General features: G+C 41.6%; 1 protein-coding gene across 2 annotated transcripts in view; it reads left to right on the top strand.

The window, feature by feature from the left end:
• The first annotated feature begins 2,122 nt into the window (after positions 1-2,122).
• Positions 2,123-21,077, top strand: part of PSMD11 (proteasome 26S subunit, non-ATPase 11) — a 30,455-nt gene continuing 11,500 nt past the window's right edge. For both annotated transcript variants that reach the window (XM_004267183.3, XM_049701814.1), the window contains exons 1-6: positions 2,123-2,283; positions 4,640-4,741; positions 10,239-10,363; positions 17,429-17,500; positions 17,901-17,958; positions 19,967-20,161. In XM_004267183.3, coding sequence (XP_004267231.1) covers positions 2,193-2,283; positions 4,640-4,741; positions 10,239-10,363; positions 17,429-17,500; positions 17,901-17,958; positions 19,967-20,161 — 643 coding nt within the window. In that variant the 5' untranslated portion in view covers positions 2,123-2,192. The remainder of the gene's footprint in view (positions 2,284-4,639; positions 4,742-10,238; positions 10,364-17,428; positions 17,501-17,900; positions 17,959-19,966; positions 20,162-21,077) is intronic.

The raw sequence follows: 21,077 nt of genomic DNA, 5'->3' as shown, positions 1-21,077 counted from the left end.
TACTGGATTGAAAGTATAGGTGCTGATTCTCTCTTGTTGAAAGCATTTGTGGGTTCTTTGGCAGCTCCACTGGTGGACCTTACAATCCCTGTTCAGTGAATGCTTCCTGAAGTCCATCATTCCAGCCTTTTATTATAGGTCTCCTCACTCTGGCAGATGGCCCTACTGAGTAGGTCCTTTCAAGATGGTCCTGGGTAATCTACTTTTGCACTTGGCCCATGTCAAACACAGGTAGTGGAGGCTGCCTCACTGCTGCCCTTTCTCCTTGTCCTGTTGTGGGATGTATCAACCAACTTCACTAATTTAGAATTCTGCAGTCCAAAAGTGGGTGACTCTTTTCATGAATGTGCACGAAGGCCCCAAACTCCCGGAGAAACATACCTGGTTCACCTCCAGCTCTCACAATGGTGGTTGCGCAGAGATGAACTTAAAATTTCCTACAGTCAGCAAGACTCACCAGCTTGGGAGAGAGGTTTTGCAGACTCCCCTAGTCTTTTGTAGTACCCCCTTTTTGTAGTGAGGTAAGCACTCTGTCCTATTCTATGATTTCTTCTAATGAATTCCTTTAGAATTTTTATGTCTCCCTGCTGTAGGCTGGGAGTGGATGAAGGTTACAGGACTGGCCTAGTCACTTTTTAGCAAGCCCTTTGGGGTTGTAACTGGTAACGCTTCTTTAGAAGGTGGGGATACATATGGCCTGTTGGTCTCAGCTTTGGAATTTTACAGCCCATTAACATTCTGGTACAATATTAATTGCGTACCAAATTGAGAAGTGAGGAATGCCTTTTTTGAGCAAAGAAAGGCCCAGTTTTAGGAGACATTTAGAAGCCATTCTATCCAATTCCCCAATCAATGTCATGACTCCTGTTTACAACTTGATGAGATGTTATCCAGTTTTCATTTGAACACATCCAGGAACTAGGAACCCATTCCCTAACTCTCAGATCTCAGTGCTGTCAATTATCATACGAGCTTCACCAAATCACTTAAAACCCCCTGTTTCCTCATCTATGAATGGAGTGTAAATAATATATTCTTCACAGAACATTGCTGATAAAGTAAAAGGAAATAGACATATAAATTGCCTAACCCAGACACAGAGGAGTGCAAAGTTGGTTCCCTTTACAGGTTCCATTAGGGGACAGCATATTGGTTTTTTTTGTGGCTGGGAGATGCGGCATGCAGTATCTTAGTTCCCCGACCAGGGATTGAACCCATGCCTCCTGCATTGGAAGGGTGTTGTCCTAACCACTGGACCACCAGGGAAGTCCCAGCATATTGCATTTTTGGATTGTCTTCACCTGCAGGAAGATCTTTCTCATACTGCACTGCCTGTATACGTTTTAGTTCTTTAAGTTCAACCCTCAGTGGGCACATAGAATGTCTTTTTTTCCCTTCTACTTGACAGCTTTTCAGATATCTGTGATTTTAGTTGAAGGCACTGGAGACATTGGAAGGAAAAATCCGTTTTTTCTTTATTGATCTGGGGAGTTGGAGTAGCTGTTAGATTTCTATGTGACCCCCCAAGAGGGATGGAGTGAATGGGGGCAAAGTTGATATTTTACTTTCTAACATCAGTTTTCTCTAACACTGGTGCGTTTAATCACAGCCTGGCTAGGATTCTGTAGGATCGTGGCCTGGAAAGTGTGTGTGTGTGTGTGCGCGCGCGCGCGCGCGCGAGTCCCACGTGTTGCCGGACACTTGAACGCATTTGAATGGTGCTATTCTTTGTCTGCCACATAGCGAGCACTTTATACGATCATTTATTGCCGTGAATAAATAGCTGAATGTGGAAGCTACAAAGAAAGCTAAACAGCTTTCACTGGATACCCACCGGGTGCTCAAATACTCTGTCAAGGGCGAGCGAGGGGAGTCGGGGTTAAGAGGCCTCTTTTAGGGTGGGTGGGGATTAGTCTCGGGCTCTTATTGCTAGACACCGCCTCTTTTATTCGTGGGTAGCCGCTGGGCGGTGCTGGAGAGCCTCGCTGGTGGGCGGCAAGCTCCCCAGCTCTCATCCACACCCCTACATCCCTCCTTCCCCGCCCCGCGGAGAGACTACAACTCCCGTGGTGCTCTGGGAATGAAGGAGGCGGGGCAAATGAGGGGAGTGGGGAGAGCCGCGAGGGTGGGCCTTCCGGGCGTGTGTTTCCGGCGTCGGCGGCCTCGGCCGGGGACGGTGTGAGAGCGGTAAGATGGCGGCTGCGGCGGTGGTGGAGTTCCAGAGAGCCCAGTCTCTACTCAGCACCGACCGGGAGGCCTCAATCGACATCCTCCACTCCATCGGTAAAGGTCGCCGCGCCCCCTCTCCGGCCCCACCGGCCCAGCTCGGCCTGTGTCGGTCCACGGCGGCGGAGTGGGGCCAGGCTAGCCGGCTCTGGTGCTGCTGACTCACTGTGTGTGTGAGGGGGGCCGGGCCGGGGTCTCAGGCCGCTCGGAGCTCCCTGGGGCTTCCTGGTCCCCACCCCGGTGGGAAGCCCCGAGGCAACCCCGGCGTCCACTCGCCGGCTGCTGACTCACGGTGGGCTTGGCGCGGTGTGGGAGAGTGGGCCGAGCCGGGGCCCCACCACTACCCAGCCTTGTCTCCCGCTCTGGCCCGTGCGGGCTGGCCCGGGACCGCGAGCGGTGCTGGCCGGTGGGCTGGTCGCGAACTGGGCTGAGCGCCTCGAGTTGAGGGCCTTGGCGAAACCCGCTCTGGACAGGCATTTCCCGCCGTTGTTCTCAGCCCAGCCTGCTCGGGTGGGAGCGCGAGCGCAAGCGCTCGTTCTTCTCTTGGAGTTTCCTTCCCCGGGACGCTGGGAGCTGCTACTTCTCGCAGCCCCTCCGCGGAAGGCTCCACTTCAGGGGGTCTCTTTCTGAGTGTGGTTTGAAATACTGAGGGGACACACACCTCGGATTGGTATTTGGTTTGGGGAAGTGACCGAGACGTTCCTTTGCCCCCCGTGTAGGGTGTAAGAGCTAGGTGTTGGCGTGGGACCGCCCGGCCAGAGGAGGTGACTAATCGTCCTAGTCTGCCGTAGAGGGTGGAAGAGAGTTCGGGGAGTTAGTTGTCAGCCGCGGAGTTCTGGGAACTCTTTGGAACCGGCCGGCTGCACGTTGCTGGAGAAAATCAAAGAAAAACATGTTAGCACTGTAGTATGATTGCCTAACACCTTGCACACGACTGGAAAATTGAAATGGGAGCCGGAGCCCGTCGCTTCCGACAGTTTTCTGCTGGGATTCAGGTGTGACCAGAAATAAATTTATGATGACAGAGAGGGCGTTTAATGTTCAGCCATCAAGGGTTCAGTTAGGGCATGGGCTAGCTCTTCAATGCACATGTAGTGTGATCTTTTTTTAATGTAGCTTGAGAAGATTCGGGTTGAATCAACAAGTAGTTTGCACGTGTATGTGGGACCTCAAGGCTGTTGGCTTTTATGTCGACTCATTAGTCCGTTGAATTTTGGTACTCCCGACTTTCATGGAGGAAGGACAGTGACAAGATCTTGATGTCTTTATCTTTGGGGTTACTAGAAAAAGGGAGGGAGTGGGGGTTAAGATGCATCAGTGAATGGATGATATTGGTAAATAAAGGGTGTTTTCTTTTGAAGTTCTCATCTTGACTTAAGTCAGTTATAGTTAAGAACCAGAGTCATTTTCAATGTGTATTTTCTTCCTGTGAATACACACTAATATTTAGAACTAATGTGAGAAGCATGGATTTTATTTTATTTTTTGTGCCTATTGCCTAATATAAAGTGTGAATTATGGTAAACATTATAATTAGAGTATTTCTTGCTTGCCCACTATATTAGGAGGGAGTTCCCTTGAAAACTTTCCTGTTAGAACAAGCTTGAGTCATGATGGTTGACAGCCTTACTTTTTCCGGACTCCATCATGGAGTATCAAAATCTTGTTTTTGTCAAGTCATGATGCTTTGTGAGAGAAGTGATAACTAGTGATGATTGCTAAAATTATCACTACAAACTTGAAGAGGCTGTCCAGTGTTTGAGTGGTAGAATAGTTATTAACAGTTGGAAGTGGGACACATAGCCAAAGTTATTTTAACAGGTCCTGAATCCCTTAAAGTAGCATTCCTTCCTAAGGATCACACTGGAGCTTTGACAGGGTTATGTTTCCTGAATGGCTTTGTAGAATTATTTATCCCTAACACACCCATCAGCTGAGGCCCTCCACAGGCCTAAAGTTTATTGAAAGACTTTTGACTTTATAGTTATCAGTAACTTGGTCATTTGATTTTAGTTTGTGGCAGGTAAAGCACAGACAGGCATGTTTAATATTTTCACATAACATAGTTCCTGGCATGGGGCTTACCACCACAACTGGAAGAACTTGTTTGAATTTTGCATTAACCAAGTGACAGCAACAGAAATCTCAATGTATGTGGGTAAGGGAAATTCTAATTGGTAGAATGAAAAGGCACATTTAAAATCAAAAGAGAGGAATCTATTCTTATGATATACATGGGACATGTGCTGCATGATCATTTTACTTTTTCTTGTTTAGAGTTTTTTTTTAAAGCTATCTAGAATTTGTCTTTTGCTAACTGTTTGAGTTTGTAGTTGGTCTTGTGAGGGTGAAATTTCCCTTAGTTTTCATTTTCTGTCAGAATTTTAAGAGAGTTTGCATTTTCCTCTCCCAGTGAAGCGTGACATTCAGGAGAATGATGAGGAGGCAGTGCAGGTCAAAGAGCAGAGCATCCTGGAACTGGGGTCTCTCCTGGCGAAGACTGGACAAGCTGCAGGTAAGTGCTACAAGTGGATTGCTTTCTTTTACCTGAAATGCTGCGTGAAATTTTTTTTTTTTGGTTGGAGTGAGAGAACATGGGAATGCATCCATACAGTTTATTGGTAGTGTAATTCAATTTTATTGCCAACTTGTTGAGCTTTAGTTTTCTATCAGGAAGTTAAGAGACCTTTACACTCACTTCTTTCATTGAAGACTTTTGTTCTGCAGATGAGGAAAAAAAATCCTGTTTCTTTTGGAATATAGTGACCTGTGATTTGTTTCTCGTTCGGATTTTCACTGCATTCCCTTACATGTGGGCAGTAGCAGCCTTCGGTGATTTCATGGAGCTGCTGTGATGTATTTAAGGTGGATAGTGACTCTAGGCCCCTGACTTCAAAATGACTAGGCATTTTGTGTCCAAGGAAGTGGCTTTGCTGTCTGATACACAATGAGTAAGACATTAAATGGAGAGAACCTTCCCAGGATTTCTCCTCTGGTACCTAGGGCTTTGTGCCTGTTGTTGCCCAAACATTCTAGTTGTAATTGAACCATTGACTTTGCAAGCTCGAGATGATATTCTGATGATGGGTGTGTCCTTAGAAGGAGAGTCTTGTTGACAAGGAAGGGCTTTTGACCAGTAAAGTGACAATAGTATTTAGAGAGTAGCCTGCTTAAACTTAAAATGGATGATTTTTGTCAACTTTAAAGTGAATTTAGGGCTTATCTGATTAGAATGGATTAAACGTGGTTGATCTCGTGAATTACTTTCCCCCAAATTATGTTGTTATCCAAAAGGATGATACGTGTAAGTTAGCAAAATTCCTTGAACTTGAAAACAAAAATCTTTTCCAGTTAAGGATGATAACATTAATTATTAGGCTCAGTCAATAGAAAGTTGAATAAAGTTGTATGAAATTGGGAGGATGTATTTTTATGAATCTTGTACCTTATTTAAAATATCATTAAGGGCTTCCCTGGTGGCGCAGTGGTTGAGAACCTGCCTGCTGATGCAGGGGACACGGGTTCGTGCCCCGGTCCGGGAAGATCCCACGTGCCGCAGAGCGGCTGGGCCCGTGAGCCGTGGCCGCTGAGCCTGCGCGTCCGGAGCCTGTGCTCCGCAATGGGAGAGGCCACAACAGTGGGAGGCCTGCGTACCGCAAAAAAAAAAAAAAAAAAAAAATCATTAAAAATATCTGTAATGAGAAAAACCGTTTTTGAGTGCTTATTATGAACTAGTTATTGTTTTAAGCCCAAACAGGATTTAGCTTATTGAATCCTCGAAACAACTTGGTAAGGTATATACTATTACCTATTTTATACCTGAGGAAACTGAGCACAGAAAAGTTAAATATCTTATTTAAGGGCACTCAGCTAGTATGGGAGACTCAGAATTTGAATCCATGTAGTCCTATTTCAGAGCTCATGACCTTGAAGTATTTGCTTTCCATAGTTATCCACTTATGAGTTATCAGTGGTAGGTGGTGGTTTTTTCATTTTAGGCTGACTTCTCTCCTATTTAACATGTTTGATTCTTTTGCCTGTCAGTTAATGTGAGCTTGGTGTTGCAAAACACTTTTGATCATTAGTCCACATGAAATATAATTAATAAGGTAATTTTCCTGAAAGAATTAGAAAACCAGGTGAAATGATTTTTTTTTTTTTTTTGGCTGCGCTGTATGGCTCTTGAGATCTTAGTTTCCTGAACAGGGATTGAACCTGGGCCCTTGGCAGTGAGAGCCCAGAGTCCTAACCACTGGACTGCCAGGGAATTCCCTGAAATGATTTTTCTGTTGTTGAACGATCCAAATGTCTGTTTTTCTCAAGTAGAATGGATAATTAAAAACAGCATGTAGTATAGTCAGTGTTTCAGAAAATTTGTCCAAAAATGTTACTGCTTTGCTTGAAGTTACTATTTCATGCTTTACTCTCTCCTTATTTCTTGCCCTCCCCTCCCTGTGACCTACCTGAGAAGTTTAGAAGTGTACAGGGAAACTTATTGGAATTTAACAGGTGAATCATAAGAACTTTAAAAAACATTTCCAGGTTACTTACTGTTTTCTAAGAAAGACTTTGACAGGTATAGTAAGGAAGTTTCGGGGCCTACACTCATTTACCTATCTTTGCTATTAATAATTGATCAGTTTGTGTTGTTTCCTTTGATTTTTGGGTTCCCTGAGAACAGAAAATATTTCTATTCCATTGATTTCCAATTTTGTTTTGTTATGCATTTAATATAGGGCTAGCACTGTGCTAAGTACTCTACTCAAAAAGTTTAAGGTAGGGTCCCTGATGGACATCAGTCACTTGGGAATTAGTGAATAAGACAGTGTCTGATGCAGAATAGTGATTGAAAGTAGTGGTGTTCATCATCAGACATGATGCCTAGGCTCAGGATCTGCAGATTTCATAGCCTGAGACTCTTAATGGAGTGTGTTGAGTTCTGTGAGGTTCTGAAAAGGAAGTTCTGGTCACACAGTTGCAAATAATTTCAGTAAGAATAGAAGGAAAACTCAGTATGATTCTATAAGAATTAAAAAAAAAAATCAGTGTGAAAATGTAAAGAAACGGAATATAACCAAGAACGACTAAGAAACAGTAATAGACTAAAATGGAAAATGAACTGAGTCTTTGGCAACTAAGAGGTCATTTGTTTTTCTGTTAGAAGAATAACTTGGAGAAGATACTGTAATGCTAGCAAGTGCTGGAGAGAAGGGCAGACTCCTTAGCTCATGTTTCACTTCTGCCTTTTCCAGGAAGGAAAATGATTTTCAAAAAGAAAAAGATAGAAATAACATTAGAAAGAGAGAATTAAAGCTAAAGTAGGTGAGAGAAGAGAGAGCAGGTAGTCTTTTTTAAATAAGTTCAAGTTTCTAGGTTCTGACAACTGTCTTTTAATATCAAAAGAATAGTTGTAGCAGATATATTTATAGAGCCACTATTATTCTGAGAAAAATCATGGAGGGTGGAGAGGTATAAGGAAACTGAGGATGGGCAAAACATTATTCCACTTTTCAAAAAGATAATGAAAAGAATAAATTCTAGACACTGTAAACTGGTAATCATCAGTAAAGTTCCAGGACAGATTATTTGATAAGTAGGTTTTAAGCACATAAAGCAGTGAGTTTATTAAGAAAAGGTTATTCCAAACTCACCTTGGTTCTCTTTGGTTAGCCTTATCAGACAGCAGATTTGCAGGGTTCCACAGGCAATGGCTTGCTAAGTGTGTTTGTAAATAAAGTTTTGTTGGAACATAGCCATACACATTTGTTTACATACTGCCCATGACTGCTTCTGTACTACACTGGCTGAGTTGAGTACCTGCCGCTGAGACCATATAGCCCACAAAGCCATAAATATTTACTGTCTGGTCCTTCACAGAAAAAGTTTGCCAACCCCTGGGATAGGAAGAATGATATAGACAACATAACTGATGTAAGCAGGGTCTTTGAACATTTGCCATGACAAATGGATCATTTGTTGACCTGACGGGAAGTCTCTAGCATCATGTCATAGGAATCTGTCCTTGTTCTTCTGGTCAGTATCTGGCAGTAGAGCTAAAGCCATATCAGAAGGTGTGCTTATTTTTGTAGATGATTCAGTACAGTAGAGAACAGAATTAAGATTCAGAGTTATTGTCAAAGCCAGCAAGATTAAATTCAGTGTGGAAGGTATAAAGTTATATACTTAAACTATTTTATCAAAACAGAAGAACGTGGGGAATTACCTCTCTATGCAAAAAGACCTTATGGACTCAGTCTGAACAAAGAGTGCTATTAGCAAAAGCAAAACATGCTTCTTGTGTTACATGTGGCAGTCCAATCAGAAGAATTAAGCCATGACTACTGGTCTGACCCTACATGGAACGTTGATTCAGTTCTGGGGACCACAAGTGGTACATTTGCAAACTAGAGTTAATTCAGAGGAGGGCAACTAAGGTGACAAGCAATCTAGAAACCAGGACATTGGAGGAACAGTTGAAATAGTTAAAGCTGTTTAGCTTGGAGAAAGGGAAAGTTAGGGAGATATGAGTGATAGTTACCTTCAAATATTTGAAGCCACGTGGAAAGAGGGTCTAGAATCATGTTTCAGAAAAGAACAATTTAGTTTGACCAACACTGGAATCGTCTACTTTCTGAATATTTCTGTCACTAGGGAGTGTTTAGATTTGTTCAAGCATAGAGGGAAATGCTGTTTCAGAAGGGACATTGCACTAGACTGCTTTTAAAAAACTATGATTATATAACGTAATTGAAGTTTGCATAAATGCAAAAGTAATTTGAGGGAGAGAAATCAGTGTAGCCTGGCATTGGCATGGAAGACTCACTAGGACTTCAGCTGGACCTAAAAGGATATCTAAGATCTACATAGGTCGAAGTGATGGGGAGGGATTCCAGGTGGAAATGCAGCATGAGCGAGGCCTGAAAGCAGGCGTGTGTGTAGTCAGTACAGGAGTGAATGGAGTGGCAGAATTGGAAAAAAATCTTAGACGGTGGGATTCACAGGTCAGTACTGGGGAGTGAAGGGAAAGATGAACTTTTCCACTCTGCATAAAGTTCCTTTTATACCTGACACAGTCTCATGTATCCTGTGACTGCGCAGGCAGATGAGGATTCAGGACCCTGAATTAGCATTCTCAGGAGGGGGAGGCTTGCTTGCCCTGAATTCGAGTTCTCAGGAGGATGAGTCTACAGTTGGAGGCAGTGGCACTAAAGTAATTTTAACCTACATTCCAAAAGAACTTCCTTAGTTGTTTAGTTGACATATTCTCTAATTTTCACGTTTGTTTCTAAAGGTGCTCCCTTAGATTACTGTGCCACCCTTTTTTCTTACATAAGGGGTGGGCAGAACCTCTGTGGTTGATGGCTTTTTTGTCATAGTTTAAGACTTAGGTTTTGCCGATTAATGAGGAATTTTAAAAGGTTATAGTATAACTTTAAGGGACAAACACCCTAACTTTTATGTGAAAAGTTGATTCAGAAGAGTGCCATGGAAATTATATTGGTAAAAGACTAAGCTGGGCATTACTTCAGGAAGGGAGGAAAAAAGGAACCTGGAATTGAAAAATCTCTGTTTAAGGGGAACTGCTGAGACAGACTTGGTTGGAAATTAGGAAAAAAAAAAATTTAACTCCTATAACCTGATAAATTTGGTAGCTGTGGGGAAGTAATTTTGTTTAAGGTGGAAGAGGCATAGCATATTTTGTGTTCTAGAAAACTGTTTTCTGAGAGTGTGAGTACTTTGCTGTACTCATGAGGCAGACAGACATAAGCTTTTCCCAGGACCCTCACAGTATTCCAGAGGCTGAGTGGGGAATGGGATACAGATTTGGTATATGTTGTTAACTTTTTTGCTACTCCATTACCTGCTAAGAATGCTTTAAATTCCTACTAAGTTTCATTTTGACTGATTCCAGACATAATTACTGGTTTTATGATCTTGGGTCATTTTTTAATGGGTATTTTGTCCTTAATATTGATGTGTACTTTTTCCTGTCTGAATTGCCTTCCACACAGAGCTTGGAGGACTGCTGAAGTATGTGCGACCCTTCTTGAATTCCATCAGCAAGGCTAAAGCAGCTCGTCTGGTCCGATCTCTTCTTGATCTGTTTCTTGATATGGAAGCAGCTACAGGACAGGAGGTGAGCTACTTTAATGACAGAAGGTAGACACTGTGGAGCAAAGTGTTGTTTCAGTGAAAGAAATGCCTGCCTGCATTGTGGTACTAATGTGGAAGGGACAACTGGGAGGACAGCGCAGGACTTATCATGTCAGTTTCTCTTTGTTACAGGGCATTTGATACTTTGGGTCTGTTCCATGCTTTGCTTTGTAAGTGGAGATTGTCAGTGGTCCCTGGAATCCTCATTACATCAGGGTCACAAACTGATTCTTGTCTTTGAGGTATTGTATTGCCACACCTTTGTAATGTTTTCTGTGTCTGTGGTACCTTTCATTCTGTGTCACAAAGCTCCTTGTGAGCACTAATTAAGTCTTGTGGCATCCCTTCTTGGCATGTCTTGTACTGCATTTATGCCTTTATTGAGGGGTGAGCATCCATCTGTTTTCGTCTTGTGTGTGCAGAAGTGACTGGTATACCTGTACATGTCGTCTGTGAGTTCAGACTAGACCCTGAGCTGCACTGAAGAGTGCCTCTTTGGAATCACTGAGCCTCTTCCCATTCTTCAAAGGTAGCTGTATTGTCTGCAATTCAGAAGGAGACGCTACCAAAGTTAAAATTCATTCTGTAAAAAGTGACAGATTCAAGCAGGGTATATGGTGGTTGCTTGAATCTGTTTGTAGGAGACTATAGTTGTTGTCTTTTCTGTAGATTTATTGATCAGCACTCACTAGTGCCTGCTATGTGTTAGGCACTGTTATAGATACTGGGGATTCATTTGTAACAGCATACAGTTGTTGCTCTCATGAGAATTATATTTTAATGATGAAGGCAGGTAATAAATATATAAAACGTCAGATGGTATAAAGGCAGGGATAGGAATTGGTAGTTGTTTATTTTATATATATATATACACATATATATATATATATTTCATTGTTTGCCATAGCCTCTGTGGGTGTAAAAGATATGAAGGGGCTTAGTGGCATATTGAGTAAATAATGGGGAACTTCAGAAACCTAGGACATATGGATCTCACTTTGAAATCATGTAAAATGGTTTTACAAAAACCATTTTGTAAAATCTGGTTTCTTGCCTTAATGATTCTTTGAAACCTAGTTTAAACACCATAAACTAACTTCATTGTAGAAAATTCATCTGTAGTGAATTCTTCAAATTCATTTGTTTCTGGGAGAACTGTGTTTCATGACAGTAGATCAAAAATAGATATGTAGATAGCTGCCTTTTGAACCAGAGCATTAAAATTATTTTTATGAATAATTTAAAAGAAAAAGTGATTTTTCTAAGGGGTACTACTCTTATATCTAACCCTAATTTTTTTTTTAAATTGTATTTGTTCTCATGAAAAAGTGACACCCCATCTTTTGTTTGAATTAGGATGCCTTGTTCTTTTTTCCTTGGCTACGCCGTGCGGCATGTGGGATCTTAGTTCCCCAACTAGGGGTCGAACCCGCACCCCCTGCATTGGAAGAAGCGTGGATGGAGTCTTAACCACTGGACCGCTAGGGAAGTCCCCTAGGATGCCTTAGAATGGGCTGACCAATAAGTATTAGCTTGAAACAGACTAATAAATGTTACTTGGAACATTTTAGGCAGAAAAAACTAATTATCCAAGCTGCTTCTTTGACGCTGAAGTCTTGGAATTTGTCCCTTCCCATAACATAGAGTTGACTCTGGATAGAACTGCAGTTGTTTAATGATCAGTTCTACTCCTTTATCTAAATTATTGAAATCATAATTTAGTGCTCTCCTGTAATTGGCTAGTGGGTTTTACTGGCCTTTGTCATGTATTCCATGTCTGGAGAGGCCTTCCTTTTAACTGTGTGTGTACATTGCTATTGTTCATTGCACGTTACTTTTTTGTCAACTAGAAACCTTTCTTCCTTATCTTAGGGTGAAAGGAAACACTCTCAGGTACTGTGTCATTTTATTGTCAGTGTCATCTTAGTGCTGAGTAAGAGCTGTTGGTTTCTTTTGTTTTTGATGTTTAGTAGTGTAGCTTTTTTTTTTTTTTTAAGATTTAATTTTATTTATTTTTGGCTGCGTTGGTTCTTCGTTGCTGCGTGCAGGCTTTCTCTAACTGTGGTGAGCGGTGCTACTCTTCCTTGTGGTGCGTGGGCTTCTCATTGCAGTGGCTTCTCTTGTTGCATAGCACGGGCTCTAGGCGCGCAGGCTTCAGTAGTTGTAGCTCACGGGCTCTAGAGCACAGGCTCAGTAGTTGTGGCGCACGGGCTTAGTTGCTCCGTGGTATGTGGGGTCTTCCTGGACCAGGGATTGAACCTGTGTCCCCTGCATTGGCAGGTGGATTCTTATCCACTGTGCCACCAGGGAAGTCACAGTAGTTTAGCTTTTTATCAAGAGTGAGAGTCTTAATCCACTTAGCAGGTCTTCTTTCAGTAATTTTTGTGGATTATAGGTTATTTGCTTGTTTTGGAATAAATTATCAATCATCCAGATGGTGCTACTTGCACCTCAAACTCAACATGGCAACATCAACATCCAGCCATTTATTAAATTCTGTCAGTGCAACTTTCTTCAATCTCTGTTCTCCACCTCTTTTTATATTTGTTCTCTATGTACAGCTGCCATCTAGTTTGGGTTCTAATTCTTCTCTTTTTTTTTTTTTTTGAGGTATTGTTGATATATACAATGGGTTCTAATTATTTCTTTTTTTTTTTTTTTTTGCGGTACGCGGGCCTCTCACTGTTGTGGCCTCTCCCGTTGCGGAGCACAGGCTCTGGACACGCAGGCTCAGCGGCCATGGCTCACGGGCCTAGCCGCTCCGCGGCATGTGGGACCCTCCCAGACCTGGGCATGAACCCGTGTCCCCTGCATCGGCAGGCGGACTCTCAACCACTGCGCCACCAGGGAAGCCCTTTTTTTTTTTTGTTTTTTAACATCTTTATTGGAGTATAATTGCTTTACGAATTATTTCTTACTTAGACTACTGCAAAAGCCTCGTACCACCATTTTGAGAGATATCCCCACCAAGTAACCCTCTGAACATTTTATTCCCCTCTCTGTTCACCTGTAACTTGAGCCTTCAGTGACTCTCTGTTGCCTACAGAATTAGGTATTACATGTTTTTCTACAATACAGCTTAGCATGACAGTCTGATCTCTTAGTACTCTATGAAGTGTACCAAACATGCCAGCCTTGTTGGATACTTGCTGAGTACACTCTTCATGATAGTACCTTTCCCTTCTGTAGTTCCATGTCAAGTACCACCTCCTCTGAAATCTTTCCTTGTTGACGTCACTGTGATCTTAACTCTTCAGTGATCCACATTATATTTTGTACATGTTATATTTTTGATTATGCCTTGTATGATGATTACCTGAACATTTGCTTTATTTTCTTTCCTTTTTAAAATTTTTTTAAAAAATAAATTTATTTATTTATTTTTGGCTGCTTTGGGTCTTTGTTGCTGCACGCAGGCTTTCTCTAGTTGTGGCGAGCGGGGGCTTCTCTTCATTGTGGTGCACGGGCTTCTCATTGCGGTGGCTTCTCTTGTTGCAGAGCATGGGCTCTAGGTGCGTGGGCTTCAGTAGCTGTGGCACGCGCGCTCAGTAGTTGTGGCTTGAGGCTATAGAGTACAGGCTCAGTAGTTGTGGAGCATGGGCTTAGTTGCTCCACGGCATGTGGGATCTTCCTGGACCAGGGCTTGAACCTGTGTCCCCTGCATTGGCAGGCGGATTCTTAACCACTGTGCCACCAGGGAAGTCCCTTGCTTTATTTTATTTACTGTAATATAGTCTCATTCGGGTGAAGCCCTATATCCGTTGTAGTACCACAGTGCCTTTCTCATTCCTAATTCATGGCTATTCCTTAACCATGGCTACCTCTGACCTCACCTACCATATACTTTCTTTTACTTTCTTTACAGCTGTAACACTGGCCTTTTGCCTTAGCTTTAAACTGTTCTAGATTTGGGGCATTTTTATACATCTGACTTTTTTTTTTTGCCATGCTGCATTGCTTGTGGGATCTTAGTTCCCTGACCAGGGATCGAACCTGTGCCCCCTGCAATGGAAGCACTGAGTCCTAACCACTGTACTGTCAGGGAAGTCCCACTCTCAGCCTGATCTTAACACGGCTTTTTTCTTCACATCATTTTCAAGTCTTTGCTTACATCTCATTTCCTCAGAGACCTTCTGTCATCACCTTATCTAAAATACCTGTCTCTGCTTTCTTCGTATTTATTTTACTTATTAACATCTGTTTCCTACTTAGAGTATAAGTTTCATGAGGATAGGTACTGTGTCCTATTTACTGCTTCATCCTCTGCACTTAGAGTAGTTTGGCCCAGAGAAGCTACATAACTAGTATTTGTTGAGGGAATGTATGGATTATGCCTTCCGGATGGTAGGTGCTCAGGAGATACTTTGTTGAATTAAGACTTAAGTTTATTGACTTGAGATATAAGCACGGGGTATTGTTACTACATTTGTTTATGTGACTCAAGGCCTCTGACCTGGGGAAATTGGATATGGTCTTCTTCATCTTGGAAAATTCTAGGTACTTTTAAAATTCTTTGATTGACTAATGGGAAAGGATAGAGGAGCAAGTCATAGGTGGATCACTGTCAGGGTACTGTTGAGGCCTGAGGCAAAATATGAAGTGTTAGGACATTGTTAAGAGAGCTAGGAGTTTGGGGGAGTTTGGTACCAAGAGCTAGAGTATTGGGGAGTTTAACACCAAGAGTATGGGGGAGGGGATTTTCCTTGCCTTTTTGTATTTGGGGACTGACCATAAGTCAGATCTACAGAGCAATCTTCAGCTTGCTGTATTCCGAAAGCTGGTATGATTCAGGTTAGGTTCTGGTCATTTGCAATTTGCAGTACTAAAGTTTAGAGCCTAGGAAGTGAGGCTATATGGGTGGGGTGGGGGACTGAGGATTGGGGTGGTTAGCAAGGGGAGGGGAGTAGAGAGTTGGGGTGAAGAGAGGAGCAAGAAGAGTGAACCAGATCCCTGCCAAATAGTGAACTGAAATTCCAGAATTCTTTCTACCTTCTAGGGATCTCTAGGCAGTTTCTATGGGGAGCCGTTTTTTGGTATAGTCTATCCAGCTAAAACACAATAGGACATTTTAAGAAACATTACATCAAAAATCCTGTTAATGAAACAATTATTTCAAGGGAAAAAAGGGAGTTTGTGCTAGAGAATTTCAGACTTAGAATGGTAGTTAATTTTTTCCCTTAGGAATTTAGTTAATAAAGGCACATAAAAAATGATTAAGTGTATTTATTTAAAGCTTAAAAAATACCTAATCTTGACTGTGTCAAGCTTTTGTACTCAAGTAGGGCTTCCTCCAGAAGCATGGGCTTCTTGTGTATTCTTATCCCCTTTATCAGTCATCATTAGCATTAACAAAGGACAAAACCTCTCAAGCTATGTAGCAAGGGCAGTGGCCTTTAAAATTTTTTCTTAAAACTGAAGCACTGGTTTCACCAATTATAGTCCCAGATATTGCAAAGCATGTACCCTGTAATTGATAACAGATAGGCAGTTCATGTTGTACAAATTCCCCGCTGTAGGAGAAATGTCTGTATTGACCTGAGTTTATTAAAGCTGGGTTGAGGTAGGGTCAAGTTCTGGTCCCAACAGCTGAATACGTGACCTTGGGTGAGTCACTTAACATCTGGACTGTCAGGGAAATGAGGACAGGTTGAGATGCTAGAGTAGAACTCAGTGTTTCTTAATTAGGGATATACATCAGAGTGGCCAACCTTTTATTCCAGACTACTGGATCAGGAGCCTAGGCGTTCATTTCTGCATTGTTTGAAAAAGCTTGCTGGGTAAAACTGATGGTAAGCATTTCTTAGCCCCCGAAGACACGTAGGACTGAAGATTTTTATTCTTGTTGCTAAAAATGTTCAGCAAAATATTTGCAGTTCCATTCATGTCATGAACAGAGATATTACTTTGAGTTTGGCTTTTTAGAACAAAACTCAAAACTGTGAAATTGTGATTGGCTTGCTTTTATTTTAGGTTTTGTAGAATTTACTGTATGAGGGCAGTTGAGTTTAGAGTTGGGGATTAAGTAGCCACTAGGGGGCTCTAGTGAGTTATAAAGATTTCATTGACTCTTACTGGTGAATCCTCCAAATACCATGTAATGTCATCCATTTATCTAAAGGCAGGTCTGTCAATTTGGATTATGTCCCTTTACTTTTCCCTCCTTGTAACATCTCTTAAGAGAAATTGGGATTTACATAAAAACCTGTTCTTTTAGCACTTAGTTCTCTGGAAAGCTCAGTTTCTTTTTATGCTCTGATTATGAATCTTAACTTGCAGTAACAGAAGTGATACAAGAGCTGAAGCTCTTAATATGTACTTGTCAGAGCTACTATGGCAAGGGTACCTATGGCATGTAGACTATCTAGCATAGAACACTACTTTACGTTAGCTACTTTGCATGGTACCTTACTGCTTGGGTAGCATATAGAACTGGGGTTCAAAGTGCCTTTAAAGAAAGCTTAAAAGCCCCTTAAAGTGTTAGGCTAATTCTCATTTCTTTTTACTTCCTTTAGTACAAGCTAAGTTTGCTGTATTGTGATGAGAATTGTTGGTTGCACTTCTTAGAATCTGGAAGGGAAAAGCCAGCTGGGCCTTTTGAGTCTTACAAGCAACTGTTAGGAGTAAGACACTTGTGCCTAGGCTGAGAATTTCTCCCCTTTATGACCAATATAGTCACATGAACACATTACTATTACTATTCAGGGAGAAATTTCTGCTTTAAATATTTCTCAGCCATTATAGAAATCTACATTCCAGCGCTATGTATGTAGCCTGGGTCCCTCCTGGGACAGTAGAAGAGGAATCTTGAAGATGAAGCTCTTTTCCAAGGGAATACAATCTAAGCACAAAGATACTTTGTGTGTAAAAAGCCAAGTTGATTTTCCATTATGCTATAATCATTACATATTGAGATACTGGGGATCAAGGCATGCCACTGAGACAGTAAATATGGGTATGTAAGGAGGAGATGAAAGCTGTTCTCCAGAGCAAGGCTTGTGGGAAGAACATGAAGACATAATGTTGCACGTACTGTCTCTCCCTGTTGCAGGTCGAGTTGTGTTTAGAGTGCATCGAATGGGCCAAATCAGAGAAGAGAACTTTCTTACGCCAAGCTTTGGAGGTATGTGCCTACATTAGTACTGATTTCAGATCTCTAGGCATTTGAAGGACTGTGCATATAAGTAATACCATCGTGATCAAAAGTATTTTCAGCAACTTTGTATTATCCAGGCACCTGAAATTATTGGTAGCAGTGTCCCACTCATGAGAATTGCTCTGGTTGAAGTTTTGAGACAGACCTGCTGCTTGGCTCAGAAAAGTAAGCAGCAACGTGGTTTAGTCAGTCACTGGCTATAATAGGAGATAATATCACGGGCTAGATGATTTTTTAGGCTGAGTTTGATGCTTTCATCAGGACTTGAATATTCAACAGTAACAGTTCTGTGACTGTCAATCTTTGATTTCTTTCTTTGGCTTTTTTCCTCCCCTTTCCGTCAGTCAATGCCTTTTCTCTTTCCTAGGCAAGACTGGTGTCTTTGTACTTTGATACCAAGAGGTACCAGGAAGCATTGCATTTGGGTAAGTAAGCTGGTGGAAGCTAGTAAGGCGTCTGTAGCTGGCTAAATGAATGTATTCCAAACCTGGCTACTCTTATTAGTTACATATTAATAATTTATATTCTGCTTACTTCTAAGAAGGATTTAGTGTGGCTTATATTTACTGAATCTGTCATGGAAAAATGCCATTTAGAAGTTCTAAGAAACTAACTGTCAACTTTAGAGAACAAAAGAGTCAAATTGCTCATATTTACTATTACATCTACTGTATCTGTTTATAATTATTCTTAAAATCTATTTTAAATATCAAGAAATTAACTGGGTGCAAATACATAGGAAACCTGAAGTGGGCCAACTAAAGGCTTTTCCTTTTGGCTTTTATTTATTTTTATTTTTATTTTTTTTTTATTTTTTTTTTTGTGGTACGCGGGCCTCTCACTGTTGTGGCCTCTCCCGCTGCGGAGCACAGGCTCCGGACGCGCAGGCTCAGTGGCCATGGCTCACGGGCCCAGCCGCTCCGCGGCATGTGGGATCTTCCCGGACTGGGGCACGAACCCGTGTCCCCTGCATCGGCAGGCGGACTCTCAACCACTGCGCCACCAGGGAAGCCCCCTTTTGGCTTTTAAACACCATGAAATCTTTGCCTGCTGTCTTTTTTTTTTAAATTAATGGATACATCTGGACTGTTTTTCCCAGATGGAAGAACACGGCTTTCATGATCTATTAAGTTGAAAAAATTGCCAATATTCAATTCTTATCCTGCAAAAATGGAAATTTCATATGGTTCAAACAACTAGTAGCATTACAAAAAATAACAGGTTTATTGAGATATAATTCACAGACCATAAAATTCACCCTTTAAAAGTGTACAATCAGTGATTTTTAGTATATTCACAGAGTTGTGCCACTGTCACCACTGTCTGATTTCAAACATTTTCATCACCCCAGAACGTAACCTTGTACCCATTAGTTGTCTCTTCCCATTAATTCCCCATCCATCATCTCTGCCTGCCCACCTTCCCAGGCAATCACTAACTACTTTTTGCCTCTTTAGATTTGCCTATTCTGGACATTTCACATAAATGGAATCATACAGTATGTGGTCTTTTTGATTGGCTTTTTCTCTTAGCATAATGTTTTCAAGGTTCATCTGTGTTGTAGCATATAGCAGTGCTTTTATTGATGAATAATATTCCGTTGTATAGCTGTACAACATTTTATTCATCCATTCATCAGTTCATGGACATTTAGATTGTTTCCACTTTTTGGCTATTATGAATACTGCTGTGAACAGGTTTTATGTGGACATGTTTTTCTTTTGGGTATAATATACCCAGAAGTAGAATTGCTGGGTCATATGGTAACTCTGTTTAGCTTTTGAGGAACTGCCAAACTGTTTTCCAAAGTGGCTGCACCGTTTTACATTCTCACCAGCAATGTATGAGGAGAGTTCCAGTTTCTCCAGATCCTCACCAACATTTCCTAATATTGTCTGTCTTTTTAATTTTAGCCATCTTAGTGGGTGTGAAGTATCTCATTTTGGTTTTGAGTTACATTTCCCTGATGACTAAACTAGTGATGTTGAGCAGGGGAAAGAAGGTCTATTTGGATGTTAGTATATCCAAAGCTCTTTCCTTCCCCCACCAACCCTAGTGCCTGGTGTTTCTTATGTAGTCTTGTGATTATTGGACAGGAAGAGAATGAGATCAAGTGTCTCTCTGAACTGGATAAGTAATTTCAGCATTTTCTGGGTGGGGATTCCCACTGTATTCAAATCTTAGGAGTAAACTTATATGATCCTCAGCTGTAATGTCCTTTGTGTGCAGAAAGGCTTCAGAGAGATCTGTGTTTCTCTTTGGAAGATAGCACATTAGCAGAAAATTTAAATCTTGCAAATAAATAACCTCATTTTGAGTTCAGGCAGATTTCTTTATCCTGAGTGTTCTTATGAGGGTGAGAGGGAAATATTACAATATTAAAATATTAAGATTATGGCTAACAAAGGAGGTATATGTTTTTTCTTTCTCCAGGTTCTCAGTTGCTGCGGGAGTTGAAAAAGATGGATGACAAAGCCCTTTTGGTGGAAGTACAGCTATTAGAAAGCAAAACATACCATGCCCTGAGCAACCTGCCAAAAGCCCGAGCTGCCTTAACCTCTGCTCGAACCACAGCAAATGCCATTTACTGCCCCCCTAAATTGCAGGCCACCTTGGATATGCAGTCAGGTAACACCCCATGTTTTCTTAAAGCTCATCTTACCTCACAGGTGAAAGGACTGGGGGGTTGGGGCTGGAGAATAAAATTGGCTGTTTTGGCTCAAGCTTCCTCAGAGAAACCAATGGAAGGTTACCTCTCTCACTAGCTGCCCCCCTCCTCTTCACTTGCTGTTAACTGCCTAAAATATATTAAGAACATGCTTAATCTGTGGTTGACCAGGCAAACTGATTGTTAGAGCCAACACCCTAGAGAGGTCTCACTTAGGTTTAAAAAGCTCTCCCTTATCTTCCATCTTAGTCACTTACTCAGAATGGTAGCACTTCTCTCCAGAATTGGACTAACCCAAGTCTCTTGTCACTTGGAGACCTTTGTAAAGCATGTTGGACTTTTCTAAAGGGCCTCAGATCTAGGCTGAGGAAAGACACCCCCCCACCCCCCTATCTCAGTGGAGTGTAGTGGGTTGCTTTCTGATGGAGTGTGTGAATTTTGGGGTTAGGAGGCCATGGATTGGCAATAGAATACTTTTTCTTGTAGTCAGCAGCTTTTATTAGTTATAACTTATTATCATTATTGAAGGAGCATTATTGGAGTCAGAGGACTAACTAGTGTTACCTGGTATTACCTCTTCGCAATCTTTGTTTCCATGTAAAACTGCAAGAGGGAGATAATAGCTACCATACTTGCCTCTCAGGTATTGTAAGTATCAAATGGCATGTTTTGTGATTCAGGTTAAAAGCAGAAGCTCTAGAAAAAAGTCTAGAAAACAACTTTTCTAGGTTGAAATTTTGGTTCTGCAAATTTCTAGCTGTGTGACTGGGCAAGTTACTTAAATTTTTCTTTAGCTCATCTGAAAAATGGTGATAAATAATTGTACCTCCTCATAGGATGAGAGTGAGGATTAAATGAGATGATGAATGTAAGCTC

This window comes from Orcinus orca, chromosome 19 (assembly GCF_937001465.1).
Source record: "Orcinus orca chromosome 19, mOrcOrc1.1, whole genome shotgun sequence".
In the NCBI taxonomy this organism is placed as follows: Eukaryota; Metazoa; Chordata; class Mammalia; order Artiodactyla; family Delphinidae; genus Orcinus; species Orcinus orca.
The sequence above is the reverse complement of the archived record's forward strand: the minus strand, read 5'-3'. Positions and strand labels throughout refer to the sequence as shown.